This window comes from Eublepharis macularius, chromosome 13 (genome assembly GCF_028583425.1).
Source record: "Eublepharis macularius isolate TG4126 chromosome 13, MPM_Emac_v1.0, whole genome shotgun sequence".
Lineage (NCBI taxonomy): Eukaryota > Metazoa > Chordata > Lepidosauria > Squamata > Eublepharidae > Eublepharis > Eublepharis macularius.
In genome coordinates, this window is record NC_072802.1 from 51,689,584 (window position 1) to 51,704,868 (window position 15,285).

Genomic DNA, 15,285 nt, shown 5'->3' on the forward strand with positions numbered 1-15,285 from the left:
TCTAAGAAATTAGACTGCTTATTCTCCAGGGTGGCATAGCATCAAGACAATTACCTGATCACTGAAGGGCAATGTACAATTGATATCCAAACGGTCTTCTCCCTCTAACTTCAGCAAAGAATTTCCAAGTAGCTTCTGTGTATAAAAAAGTAAAAGCCAGGGGGGGGAGGCCAAGTCAGAAATTACTGGAAGTAAACTTATTTTATTAATTCCACCCATGCCTAAAGCTGGCTACATGTTTTTATGGAACAGATGGCTCAGATAGCAAATGCAACCTTTATCCTGTCTACTTTGCCATGATCCAAGCCTGTCCAATATGTGCCTGCAACTCCACATGGCTGCTAAGGGACAAGGATTTACCTCTTCTTCCTTCTCCTCAGAGCTCTCGGTATGAAGTCTAAAACTACTTTATTCTGTGACAGCAAATTTCCCATTGTTCAAAGGTAAAGATACATGAGTGCATGGGCCCCTTCTACGCTACCACACTGAGGACAAATTTGCTTTCCCTATCACCCAAAGCCAGTTGCTAAGCATTAATTTTTGTAATGAGTGAGACTATTAACACAGTAAGGCAGATTGCATTCAGGTGTACCAGTGGATAGGAACAAGTGTAAGAGGAGTTCTGCTCCCTCCTTTCTTTGACCCTCAAACAACATTTGACACAAGAATTTTTAGCCCTCTTTCTAAGCTTTGCACATGTGCCACGTGCACTCATGAATTTTCAAGAATGCGTGCACTCAAGAACCTTTAGCTATTTAAATATTTGTTCGATGTTTTATTTATTTTTTAAAAATCTTTTTTTCCACAGTTGAACTATATACATTTTAAGATAAAATTTTAAATGCTAAATGTATTTTTCTATGTCCTTTACACTTTTACACTGGATTTAACTATTTTATTGACTGTTAAGGATGTATTGCCATTGGTCTCTGACTGCAAATAAATTTTCATTCATTCATTCATTCACAGTTGAATACCACTGCAAGAAAGGAGGAGGGAACAGCCTCTGAACAGCCTTCTCAGCTGCAAACCAGAAGAGCATGGATTGTTCCCTTGATGTTCATCTGAGCAGATGCGGTCAGTGCCTTCTACAGTGCCTGAAATTTAATGAGTAAGCTTCTACATGTACATTTATGTGCACATGTAAAAAAAAACTCCTATAATTTTTTTTAAAAATCCGTTTTGGTGTTTAGAGAAAATTCTGTCTGGTTAGAACGAAGCATTCTTATACTCAGACCTATAGCCAGAAATGTTATAGTGCATACTGTGGGAGGGAGGAAAGAGAAGGAGCATCACTAGACAGGAGCTGTCCAGTGATGCACTGAGACAGCGTCATAAATTAAACTACAAGCACGTAAATAAAAGTAAAATCATGCTTCTTATTGTAACTGCAATATTCACTAAAAGTGCTTGTCAGTGTAGTTGATTACTTTACAATACGTTAGCCTGAGCAGGTTGACTACAAAACTCAGCAGTGGGCTAGAATGCTGCTTCACATCTCTTGTAAGCTAAAATGGTAAATTTTTATTTTTTAAAAATGGTACGGAATGTCACTGAGTGGCGACCGCTTCCTTCCTGTCCCATCTGATCCTCCCCGGTTATATGCCTGCTTATACTTACAGCATCAGCTTCTGCTTTTTCCCTGGAAACTCTGCCTCCAGCGACTATGGACTCCAGCGCACTGACCCAGCGTTGCTTATCAGGAAAAGTGGGTGCTAGTAAATAGAGGGTCCGACCAGGCCAACAAGTGGTATGGGGATGAGACTCCAACTTTAAGATATATGGCACATCTAAGATGTTACATTTAAAAAGAAAAAAGAAAAAAAAATAACAAACATGAACTGGGCTAGTGCTCCAAACTGCTTCATTAGACCATTTCTCTGCTTTTAGCGAGGGCGCTGTCAGAACAGGAACCTTCCATGATCTGAAAATGGATTAAAAGAATGCTAACCATCCCCTTAAATTATGAATCAAGTAGCACTCCAACCTGCAGGCAAGAACTCACACACTAACTAGGACAGGTAACACCACCTCCTTTCCCTGCTGACATGCTTCCAGCCACATGCAACTCCAGAATTAGCATTATACACAAAGGAAAATATACTCAGATCGAAAGATCCCCATAAATAGGACCACTCATTAAAGATAGAAATTGACAGTATTTTTATATCCTAGAGACTCTTCTGATTGAGGGGAAGAACCAGAAGCAGTAGCCATTAAAAAAACACCCTTGAGCTGCATGTTCTTGCCACTACTGAACAGGATTTCTCTCTAATGAACTCACACAGTCAGTGAAGCCTTTAGCTTAGCCCCCGGCTGAAGCCAAGCCAAATGGAGCTGTGACTGCATTAGGAAAAGGACATCATTCCATATTTTGGTGTGCACATTTAATTTGTTCTTTTAAACGAGAGATGGTTTAACAAAAGTGACAATGCGTTGAGTGGTAATGACAATAATTTGCTAGGGGTCCCCAAACCTTTTGAGCCTTTGGGCACCTTTAAAATTCTGACACAGGGTAGTGGGCACAAAATGGCTGCCACAGGAGGCGGAGCCAAACACACAGAGGAAGCCCAAGTGCAGAGGAGAAGGGTAAATTTTAAAAATATACTGGGAAAGTAGAGCGAGAGAGTATAAAACAAATGCTTTGGTGGCAGATGCCACTGAGACAACATTCATTTAATCTGCACAGCCACTTAGGTCTCCAGTGGCCAATCAGAAGCCCTGCTGGCCAAGAGCCCCATGTACCCTACCCACTTTCTAAAAACACTTTGTGGGTGCCAGGAAAGGTGTCAATGGGCACCATGTTGGGGACCCCTACTGTAAACCAATGTTGGAAAAAAAGTTTTAAAAATACAAACTTTCAGAGGAAAACACCAAATATACTTAAGAATTCAGGCTCCCCCCCCTCCCGCGCCTACACACAGAAGAGTGTCATTCATTTAATTTTTTAAAAATGTAAGTGCAAGTTTATAACAGCAAAAAAAAATGATGCCCCCAAACCACAAACATATATTGCAACCCAAATATAGCTTTAATGTTTTCTGCTATATACAGGAGCCCTTTGCATATGAAATATACTACTTTGAAAAACCACCTCAGGTCCCACCTCCACATACATATTCCCAGTATGGCCCATGGAGATGAGATTTCGGATCAGGCCAAAGGCAGGGTTACGCATATCAAACTGATAGTATACATAAGCAAGCTAGTGGAGGCAAAATAAAGATGCGCTGGGAAGTAAAATCTAGCCTCAAGTTCCCTGTCTATATTTTACAAGATCATCCATTTTTAAAGGGGTAGCTGCTGGAAAATCTGGTTCTGCTGCAACCATTTGGAAACTGATGCTTTAGGCATTCTTATCCATCAGGTGAAATTTTGAATAGCCTCACCTGTCTTAGCTGTATTTAGCAGTTCAGTGGCTCCCACAGCTCCATGGACAGTAACATCTCCATCAGGAAGACACAGCTCAAACTCTTCCACAGGTCTTTGTCCAGCTTTGGCCAAGTTAAAAGTGGAAGACAAACATGAAAAGGAAATGAAAACACAGGTGAGAAAGAAGACAGTGGCAGTGCAGGGGGAGGGGAGAGCAAAGGGAAAACAGAACTTCACATTGTGAGGGCTTGAATGAAACCAGAAGTTTTCAGAATGTGCTCTTTTCAGGGTTATTTTGACCTGCCAGTCCACCCATGCCTAGTCTGACACTCTGACAACTACACCTCATTGTCTCTGGAAAGACATCTACCTCAGTCCTGGTTGCCTATTGCAACTATGTCCCAGAATCCTTTGCCAAGCACAGAGGTTCATTTGAAATGCGCAGTGGCTTTCTCTGGAGATTACATGCGGAATGACTCCCTTGAAAATAAGTTTGAAATCAAGGGAACTAGAAGATTAAACCATTTCTTTGTTTCACAGAGTTCAAACTTGTGCAAAAGACAAACTATGCATTAAGAGGCAGAGTGCGCATGTCAGAGAAGACAGGAAAACGAATCAGATGGAACAGGTTACCTTCTCGTGCTTCTGTGTCATAGACAAGCACTTTAGTTCCTTCCAGAACTATGTATTTCCTGTCCCAGCCCTGCTGTCCACGCTTATTATTTCTGAAAATACAGAAGAAAGAAGGGATAAAGTTGTACTAGAGGGTTCTGTCAGGGTTCTGAGAATTAGTGCCATCAGCCAACCCCGTGGGGCTTTCACCAGCAACAACAGAAATGGCCTCAGCAGATTCGTCTAAGTCTACGGAACGTTCCTCTTGCAGCCGCACCAGCGCTGGGCTGGCGTTTTAGCACAGAGACTCACGTTTGTACCTTGGCACCTTCATCCATCCTTCCAGCCGTAAACTGCTGCTTGGCTCTTTCAGCTGCAGACCTGGAGAATTCAATTTGTCCCGGCAAAAAGCTTCAGAGAAATGAGTGGCATATTCTGTAGGCAAGCCACAAGTAGCTGGCAAGCATGTGGAGCATTTTGGGTGACACATCATTTGGCATTCTGAAAGAAGGTCAATGGTTTTCATGACTTACATGTCAGCAGTGTAAGGGAGCTACTTGCTATACTGTCTTTAAATATTTACAAATTTTATTCCAATAAAATAATTTCCACATGGACCTTTGGATTTGTCTGAATAGGACATTTAAGCCATACTTCAATCAAATATTTCAGTTTACATATTTCTTTCTACGGCAACAAAAATTAACCTGGGGTACTTTTTAAAATTTTACTAAATTATTTTAATTTATATCTAAATAAACATGTTAAATTAAATCACACAATTTAAAGCACTGGAAAAGTTTCCAGATGAAATAATTCCAGAAAATCCATATCACTGCTTTAAACATGGAAATAAAATATTAGTATTGTTTTTATCTTGTTAACTGATGGATATACCACTTTTGTGCATTCTCAAATTGTTGCCTTTTTAGCCACTTTGATTATAAAGAGATACAGTGGGATATGTCATTTTGAATGAACGTCTGTTTAACCCCATTTTAAAGTCAATTAAAGTACAGCCCATTACTACATTCTGTGGCAGTGTATTTTACAATGTAATTATTCTTTGCCTGAAGTACTACTTTTTCTCTGCCCTGAGAGTACTACCCATCAACTTAAATGGATGTTTGTGAGTTCTAGTATTGTGTGAGAGAGGAAAATGTTCTCTCAATCCACTTTCTCCACCCCATGAATAATTTTATAAAATTGTGCCCCCCCCCCCGTTATTTTTCAACTAAAAAGCCACAAATATGTTGCTTGGAGAGAAGAGGTCTAACCCCTTGATCATTTTGGTTCTCTTCCGCATCTTTCTTTTTCTACTGCTGATGCACACAGAGTCAACACTGTCATCAAGGGGTCCATCACAACCTCAAGATCTCTTTCCTGACCAGTTGCTGTCAGTTCAGAGCTCATCAACATATATTTAAAGTTAGGATTTTTGAACTCAATGTGCAACTCTTTGCACTTAATCACAGTGAACCTCATCTGCCAAGTTGTTGCCCACTCACTCAGTTTGGAGAGATCCTTCTGGGGCAGTTCACAATCTATTCTGGTCCTTGTCATCCTGAATAATTCGATGTCCCCTAAAAAATTGGCCAACTCACTGCTCACCTCCCAATTTCAGATTATTCATGAACAAATTAAGAAGCACACAAACCTCTGTGGAACTCCACACCACTCTTTCCTTCACTGCAAGAACTGTTCATTTACTCCTCTGTCTCTTGGATGACCCCTTTTTCTACATGTTTTTTAATCCTCTCAAAGAACTCCAAAAAGGATGGAGAGTGAGAAGACTTCCCTTTACAGAAACTGTACTGATTCTTCCTCAACAGAGCTTGTTCCTCTATCTGCTTAATAATTCTATTTTTAATAACAGTTTCCACCATTTCTGACTTGCTTCAGTTTCCCATATTAAAAGCTGGCATTAGGTTTGCTACCTTCCAGTTCTCCAGCAGACAAGCCAATTTCAATGACCACATACATATTTGTTTTATGAAATCAACACTTTTACATTTGAGGTCCTCAAGAACCTTCAGGTATATGCCACCCAGACGGCATGATTTGCTAGCTTTTAAATTTCATCTCTGATCTCCTCTATTTAGCTCAGTTCTTCCAACGCTATTCCTAAAATCGTGGATCTGATGTGGGTAACTATCCTATATTTTCCCTAGTGAAAACTAATTGCATCCCCCCCTTCCTTTAGTAATTCTTTTAACCCTTTGTCATCCAAGGCTGCCATCACCTCTCCGGCTGATTTCCGAGTTCCGTAATCTTAAGTGTACAGAACTTCTTATCATCCATGTTAATGTTTTTAACAATATGTTCCTCACATTCTTTTTCGGCCCTTCTTTTTTGCCTCTCTTATCATCAACTTACAATTGCTTTGCCAGAAACCATGATGCTCCTTCTTTGGACAAACTTCAGCTTTTTAAAGAAAACCTTAACTTTTACGGTTTCCTTGACTTTGCTCATTAACTATACAGACATCCTTTTAGATTTGGTAGTACTTCCTCTGATTTGCAGTATGTATCTTATTTGAGTTTCCATTACTGTGAATTTAAATAATTTCCAAGGATCCTGAAGAGTATGCAGCTCTTCATTTGTACGTATAAAAGAGAAAGCTGCACTGGAACCTTGGGCTGATGAGGCCCTGCAAGATAGGTTCGCCTCTTGTTAAGGCTAAGTTGGGATGTCATCAGCTTAGGTTGAAGGTTCCAGGACAACAACACTGACAGAGTTCTTGGGGCTCTCTCCCTTTATAGTTGCAAACCAGGTATTAAAGGAATTGCTAAGTGGCAGATTCCTTCTCCTCCCAGACTGCCAATGACAGATGCCCCCATGATCAGCTTTAAAAGAATCCAGCCTGTTGCATCTCCTCACAGTAAAAGGCAGCGGGAACTAGGAAAGACAGCTCTACAACTTGAGTAAAAGGAAAGGAAAGGCTTTCAGATAGGTGGCCAAAGACAATCGGTAGAACAGGCTCAGTCCCTCCTCCCTCACTGCCTTAGTCCCTCTAAGAAGAAAACTAGCACATTATGTGAAAGACTTGCCTAGTACCTTCCTCCATGATGGGCTCCATTTTTATTTGTAGGGAGTTTTTACATGGGGAGTATTAAGAATTTGAACTCTCTATCTGTGTTTGAAATGGTTTAGCTCATTCTACTATCTCAGAATTCTACCACCTCATTTCACTGCATACTGTACTCATTTTCTACTTACAGGGAGTTATTAAAAAAAGAATCCCTTCCCTGCAATCTGAAATGGTATGGGAAATTCTACTGTCTCAGCATTCTACCACCTCATTGCCAACTCATTCCATTGCATCCCAGATCAAGCTTTAGATCAGTGTTTCCCAACTTTTTTTCCCATGGAGAAACCCCTAAATTAATTTTCAAATTCCAAGGAACCCGTATGTATAGAAACATTTACAGGGCAATAAAAGTTGATGGCGGGGAGTGCAATTCAATTACTGCTAAATTATTGTAAAGAAAATTTATTTGTAATATTACATTATAAGAAAAAAACTGAAGCATATTTGGAAAAAAACCTATTTTTTTTTTTCAAATACCAAAATACCAAATCAAATTGGTATGATTCCTCAGAGGACCCTTAACAATGTCTTCTGGAATCCTGGCTAGGAAACACGGTTTCAGGTACAAAACACGAGCAGAGCACTCGGTGAGAGAAGAACAATTATTTCATCCTTGTTCTTTTTTCCTCCCATATGAAATTCTTACCAAGACATTTTGATGCCTGCCGACCAAAGTGCACGGTATCCAAGCACACCGCGCATTTTGTTGCTCTCATGTTCAGACCCACATTGAAGCGATGAGGAATATTATGATGCATCCTTTCTTTCAGCCGCCGATTGAACTCTGGAGAAATGAGCAAGTGCCAAAATGTTATCAAAGCAGCACAAAGAACTTTGTGTATTTCCAAGTTCACTATCCCTGTGCTAGTTTAGACGGTGTGACTTACTTATATCTACTAAAAAGCCCTTATCTGTGGCACCCCTGAACATGAAAGTTGTAGCTATTAAATCCTGTTTGAGGCTCGTATGGCCACATGCCCACAAAAGTATATTGCCAGTGGCAGCAACGGTAGCGTAAGGTCATTAATTCATGCAAGGTGCAGCTTTTCATTTCTGCACATGTCAGCAGCACCATATATAAGATCTTTAGGGCAGCACTCATGGGTGATGAGCAAGGAAATCAAATCTAATATCAGCCCCTCAGCTTAAGCTATGGCCACCCCTAACACAAGTAAGTAAATTTCAATAATTGATTCTGATAAGGCGGCAATAATTGTAATAGCTGTTTCCAACTCATTATTCACCAGAGCAATATTCATCCAAATCTGACAAATATTGTGCCAAATCGTAAAAAAGCGAGATCCAGCCAAAATGATTGTTAAATGAAGTTGTTTTAGACAATAAAAATCAAAAGGGTAGCCATTTAAACACTATAACTCTGCCAGCTTGGCTGTTTATCCTTGGTATATATTCAGGATTTGAAGGGAGAGCAGATATGCAGGAAGTATTGTCACATTATGCAACAGCCAATTAAAAAAAACTTTTCGGGGTGTGCAGACAAATAAAATAAATAAAATAAATAAATAAATAAAAAGACCACTACCCCTTAGAGCTTGTACAGTATTTCTGGGTGTTCAGCATTTCCTACAATTATCTCAGTGTTGCTTGCCATACCCCTGTAAGGCAGGTTAGTTTTATCATTTGAATATTGCAAATATGAAGACCTAGGTCTGAGATCCAGGGGCAGGTGTCTCAAGTCATACAGTAAATTCATCAGTGAAGTGAGGTTTGAACCAAGGGCTCTTGCAGCTTACAGTTCACACTGTTGGCCACAACATGACACCACCTCTAGACCACATGACTACATCACATGGACAAATACAAGAACATACCTACACTAACAGCAGACATCCATAAAATGAAGACAACCACTACAGTGAAACACTGAAAAGCAGAAAACTTTGGCAAATCAATATCTTTGACTAGGAATTACTGTTGTAGGTAGCATTTTAGATGGTACAGGGCTTAGCTTCCACCGGCAGATTTTTGACGGGCCTGGAAAGCCAAAGATATCTAAAGAGAGCATTGCTAAATCTAACTCCCTTTTATGGTTTTGACTATTGGACAGTCAAGGAAGACAATGCAAGATCCACACTAGCTATAGAAACATGGGGATACCTGAAAGTCATCTCACACTAGCACAGCCAAGTCCACTTCAGAACATATGGTTCAATGAGGAAGTTGTCGAGCCACCAGAATGTGTCTTCCATGGTTTAAATGTTGATCCTTTGGATAAAAGTAGCAAAGATTGCTACTTGTATAAGTTGTGTAAGTTCTGACCAAGAAGAATAGGAGGATGCAAAGGTAAAGACAGGAAAGTCTTTTATCAAACTCACCACTAATAACTGGAAAAAAATTACCAATGGAAGTAATGGGAAATATTTTCAAACCTTCTTGTAAAACATTGAATGAGGAAAGGAAAAACCTCAGAGATGGGGAAAGATATACAGGGACCGTGAAAAAGGATGGCAGAGGATTGAGCACAATTTCTGTGTTCACTCATTTCTGATTTGAAGACTGACTAAGACTTCTAACTGTACCAACACATTTCCATGAGAGCAAACTGCCCCCTCTTCCCCACTCTAACCTCTAATTTAAATTACAGCTGAGAAGGGTGGGAATTCAAATTTTATTCAGAACCTGGTGTGATGAGATTTCTACTAGAGGCAGCAGCCTTTTAAGGTAACTTTCATTTAGACTCTTCTTTCCATCCTAGAGATGTAAAAGTCCAGAAATAATAATTTTTTTAAAACCAGGGGAAAATGTACTTCCCCTGATTTTTTATTCAATTTTTCCAACAAAAAATTGGAAAATTTGGAGGAGCACTGGGAAAAAAACCCTTATGAAATATTCTCTTTTAGAAAAGCAAGGTTTTTCTTATTCAAAATATATTTTTCCAATGGGATATTTGAGGCAGCTCAGGAAAATCTATGATTCCCCCCCCTTTTGGATGAGTAAAATGAAAGACGAGGTTTTACTCAAACTGTGTAGTATGAACATTTCATGTATTCTACAGCATTATTCAACGATAGTTCCTATGTAAACTGCAAACATATGCAACATTTTCAAGAATATTTTTATTTAAATAAAAAATGACAACTATTTATGTATAGTCCACCCTTTTCACTGAGCTCTAAAGTGGATTACACTGTGCAGATGCAATTAATATACTAATAATAAGAGTTCAGTATTTTCATTAGTACAATGTTTAATTCAATATCCAAATATGCTGTTTGTTCAATCTACTGTGAAGGTAGTGAGAATATTTCTATCCAAACAATACACTTTCTTTTGCTCGCTACAGAATTTGTCATCTGTATTCAACTTTTATTTTTTCCTATATCTCTCATGGCAAAAAATTAACATACGTGAGTTATGGTAGAATATGGTGCAGCATACTGCAACACTTCCTCAAATATTTGGGTATGCTGGTAATTTTTCTTACAGGGAACAAGATGTTTATACTTTTAAATAACCTAAATATATGACCAATAGTACAATTTTATATGCTAAGTTATAAATTATGCATTTTACTTTCTTATATCAGTGAAAACAGTTCAGGTTGGATAGAAAAATAATTCCCCTCCCCCCCCAAAATTCCCTTTTCTTGGGGAAGGGGGATTTTGTGGCTTCAAAATTTCCAGAAATGTTACCCCCTTAATCAAAATCAATGGAAGAGGTAGGGTTTACAGCACTCAAGTTCTCTTTCTGCTCTCTGGGATGATCCTGCACTTAGATTTACTCCCTTAGGCAATTCCTTTTTGGCACCCTGAAAGCAAGGGTTTAAATACATCTCTGCAGTCTACCTGTGCCCTTTGTCTCATGGAGAAATCTTGAGAAACATCAAGGTTTGCCTCTCTCTCCCCCTCTCCCCCGCCACCTCCCCATTTCCTTTGGGGTCACTATTGCTTTGGTGATACCTTGCAATTTCTCTCGCCTCGCCATTTCCAGGACATTCTGTATCTCTACGGGGATGTCACCCCTTATTTCCCAACTCGCCACCCTTCAATTGCTTGTTACCAGCGGACCTGTCAGGGCACCAACTCTTGCCCCATCAGCAGGTCCCCAGCTGCTGCAAGCATACACACACAAGTTGCCATGAGCAGAGGAATCTGTCCTCTGACAGTCCAGTCACTGGCATGCCATCTGTAAGAGACCTGCTTTAATAAGCCACTGGCTTCCAGGTCAACATTCTTCACCCCTCCCCTGTAAATCCTTTCCTTTATAAAAGGTTTTCTCTCCTTTTTGTGCTCATTTATTTGCTTCCTTTTATCCCTTTTGTGAGTTCTTGCTTTGCACAAGACATCAGAAATACAGGAAAGTGGGCAAATCATTTGTGCATCCTCTATCATCGTTGCTATACCATGTGCGGCACATTAAAGCCCTCTGAATTCAGAACTCTGTCACATCCGATTGTAATGAAACCAGATTTTCAGTATGAGATATGCTGCTCACAGAATGTTAAAAAGGCACTGAAAATGCAAATTCTTCCTTAGAGTATATCAGACCGAGGAAAACTTAGCTGCAAGCAGGCTCCCCAGACAAAGTATCTGTCACAAAAAGAAATTTCTTCAGTGTTTTCAGAATCCTTGGAGAAAAGGTTTAAAATGTAAAAAAAAAAAAAAATTGATTCACTTTCAAGCAAACCAGACATTGTGGAAAAGAGTATTTTTCCTTCTAGTTTGTACTGAGAGGGAGCATACTGTTTGTTATTTCAGTAAGAATCTGTTACGATTTTCTAACGGTAAAAACCACTGGCACTAAGTGGATAGCGTTCAACTGAAATCTGTATTTTACACCTAAGGCTGCATCTGACCGATCCATTCCACCAATTATAATAGCATCACTTTCCTTTGGTGAAAGGAGCCTTCAGCTGATGTAAAAGACTCTTCTACCAGCAGAATCCAGCTTCCGCAATACTAAAGAACCTTCAGTTTATGCTTTTCACATTCTATGTTCTATGAAGATAATACTAAAGATGGATTTATCTCTAGCAATGAGCTATATTAAATGGCACATCATGTTGTACTGAACAGTAAGGGTCACTTACTACACTACTGAGAATAATGAAGGGCCATTTTTACATTTTGAATCTGAACCTTGCATGGAAAAAAAAGAGAAACTAAATCCAAAGATGTGCCTCAACTTGGGCAAGAAAGTTGTGCTAGTGAACATGCCAAGGACCAAATCTATTACCCTGGGCATGCAACGCATGTATTCTGCCACTGTGACCCTCACTCACTTTCTTTCTGGGGAGCAGTGGGAAAATCTGCCGATTCAGAAGCTGCCTTGACGTCATTGTTTTCAGTTGACCAGCATTTTACAAAAAGTAGTCTTTAATCTTGGTCAAAGCAGCATTTCATGCTGAAAAGTAAGAAGCATACAAGACTTCTGGCACGAGAGAAGAGGAAGTGATGGAAAAGAATGGTTCTGTGCTCATACTGATTACTACTCTACATACTCTCAAATGAGTTTACCAGCCAACCCTTTGGTTTGCCACACTTGTGAACCTACTTGATTACGATGTGCCCATCTAAAAAGCAGGGTGAGAACTGAATGAGACGAGGCAGTGTTTTCCATAAGATACTCTTCGTAACCCCACCCCACCTTTCAGAGCCTTACCCTCTGGTGTGGAGGACTCCTTTCTGCGGCTTGAGGGAGGAGCAAGCAGGCTGATGGGCGTGGGCTGATGTTCTGGTGACCGGACTATGGCAGACATGATGATCTGCTGCCTGGCCGTGGCAGGAGTGGATGGGTGAGGGTGGTCTGTAATTTTCCTATGGGCAGCTACAGATACACATAAATAGTTAGTTAACTCCTCCCAGCATGAGGAGCAGCAGTGGTTCTATGTAACCTTAAGAGTTAGAGCCTGCGGCAAGGGTGTTGCTATATTGGATCCTCAACAGCAAACAAAGGGGGGAAAGAGGAAAAAACATTTCACCGCTACAGAACACATAAATATGAGACATGTTTGGGCTAAAAATGACCCTCCTCTTCAGATGCAACTTTTCAGCGGCCCCCTACCTTCCTCTCGAGCAGATCTGAGCTCAATGCGTGTTTTCTGAAGGGCCTCCTCCAGCTCAGCCGAACGGGCCTTCTCCTTCTCCAGTGCCACTTTCAGCTCATTGTATTGCAGAGGAACCTGTGTGGGTAAAGAAGGGTCCTCTTTCCGTCGACTAAACAGGCCCTAGCAACAGAAACACACAGACAGCTCCTAACTCCTAGTAAGTGATGGTTTCAACTAGAGTAAGGGAAATCTAACTAACTTCAGACCAGAGGGTCTGATAGTATTCCTCACCTTAGTAAAGAAAAGGGGGAGGGAACCCTTAAGGTCCCCCCCCCCTCCCCAGTTTGTTTTAAAGAAGCATCTGCTTTTCTCTCTGGAGAAATTCATCCACCAGCACAGAAAGTGAAATTCAGTCTCCACTGCTGTTTCTTCTCTGTTTAAACAGCATTGCAACAGTTAAGCTGTTTCCAAGTCATTAAGTAAGGATAAGGACCCAACAAATCCTGAACTGCCACTCGTGTGCTGTGTGCATTTCCAACTGAGGCAAGGAAAATTCTACATGCTTCCCTAATTTTTGCAAGCAGCCAGCTCAAATAAAAGAAGGCCAAATACTATGACGTCACACAGCCTAACTGAAGACCTTATGCTATCTTTATAATATTCTCTCAAGCTAGGGCATGTTTGTCATTCAGTGTGGCTAACTATAAAAGGCACCATGCTTAATCTGTTAGGTCAGGATCCAAAGACCTGCTTTAGATACTCTCAGGGGATTGCACCCACCCAATGGATTCTTTTCTCTTTGGAACAGCAGATTCAAACTACTCACTATCCATGGACTATTGCAAACAGCCTTTTGATGCTTACCCCTATTTCAGAAACAGCTTAAGGCACAGGGACCTGCTGTTCCAAAAACACATGCCCAAAGCTGCCTTTGACACAAAGAACTGGTTGGAAGGGTTCTTCGCATTTCAGTCATAGATATTTTTTTTAAAACACTATGCATAACTGGCTGGTTAATCTTTGTTTTACTCACCTTTTTTTTCTTGGCGGGCTGGTCCATCTTTGCTTGCAGGAAGTCAATGAGTTTGGTTTGCTGAGAAATAGTGCCCTCCATTTTCACCTTTTCATGGGAATAGAGAACCTTTGAAATAGGAAAAAAATGAAAAGCAGAGATATAGCGAGAGATGGTCATTCAAACACCAAAACAGTCCCAGTAGGACCGGAAGGTATCCAAGGCCGAACTCCAAAAGCCTTTAGTTGTTGCTTTTCCCTCACCTGGATATTCTCTAACTGGTACTCCAAGTCACTTCTTTCAGTTTTCAAAAGGTCTGCTCTATCCAAAGCCTCTTGCAGGCCTTGAGTCAAGCGAAATATATGATTTTTCTGCAAATCCATCTGTTGCTGCAGCTTTGCTTGCTGTTGGTAAGAAAGCAAATTCCAAAGATCCTTAAAGCCATTCAGTGTCATGTTTGGCTGCCAGAAACAATATTCTCTTACATAACAGGGCTGTTTTGGCTCTTAACTACGGTCCTTGAAATGCTGTGGGTCTTTTCTTGGATTGGTCTCAGATGTTCTATGCATTATGCAGAATGTGGTAACACTTGCCCTGTGTAATCTGCCTTGAGTTTCAGTGAGAAAAGTAGACTATCAATAGGATAAATAAAATAAAGTAATATTTTGGACTGTACCTTTTCACTACCTCACACAGCAGGTGTGGGCAGTATCATCTTGTTAAACTGAAGGGCTCATTAAGACTACACTACACTTGATCATAGCCAAAAGGCTGAGAAGCAGCTGTGCAGGCCCCTTACTTGGAATGGGGCTCAGGGGAAAAGAGGCTTAATCTCCAGCACCAGTTTCTCCAGTCAAAGCCACCTCCTATGGGTTGAGAGATCTAGTGACCTAAGAGATCACCACCAGCTTGACTGGAGACTTTGCTCCCCCCTCCTGGACTGTGGAGTTGTGGTTTTAAGACTGTGGACTTGTGGAGCCTGGTTTTAAGCTGCTGTGCCATGTTCGAGGGCCTCAGGTTGCCACGGGGAGGGCTCTGGAGACTTTTGGCCTTTACTTACATGGCCACCTTTCTTGAATTTGTTTCTTGTATTTGCTTTGAATACAACATATCTCTTCTTAAAAAAAGAAAGAAAAAATCTGCAGCATCTTTGGTTTTTTTAATTAAGGTGTTTTCTTTAAATAGCATTTT

General features: G+C 40.4%; 1 protein-coding gene across 1 annotated transcript in view; it reads right to left on the reverse strand.

Moving 5' to 3' along the window:
* The window catches only part of CIT (citron rho-interacting serine/threonine kinase), a 137,471-nt gene that overhangs the window by 15,558 nt on the left and 106,628 nt on the right, over window positions 1-15,285 (reverse strand). Inside the window, exons 29-38 of the mRNA XM_054996247.1 lie at window positions 14,358-14,498; window positions 14,116-14,223; window positions 13,100-13,262; window positions 12,698-12,862; window positions 7,722-7,859; window positions 4,305-4,485; window positions 4,006-4,097; window positions 3,390-3,494; window positions 1,621-1,790; window positions 55-135 (exon numbers count right to left, since the gene is read on the reverse strand). Of these exons, the coding sequence (XP_054852222.1) occupies window positions 55-135; window positions 1,621-1,790; window positions 3,390-3,494; window positions 4,006-4,097; window positions 4,305-4,485; window positions 7,722-7,859; window positions 12,698-12,862; window positions 13,100-13,262; window positions 14,116-14,223; window positions 14,358-14,498 (1,344 nt within the window). The remainder of the gene's footprint in view (window positions 1-54; window positions 136-1,620; window positions 1,791-3,389; window positions 3,495-4,005; window positions 4,098-4,304; window positions 4,486-7,721; window positions 7,860-12,697; window positions 12,863-13,099; window positions 13,263-14,115; window positions 14,224-14,357; window positions 14,499-15,285) is intronic.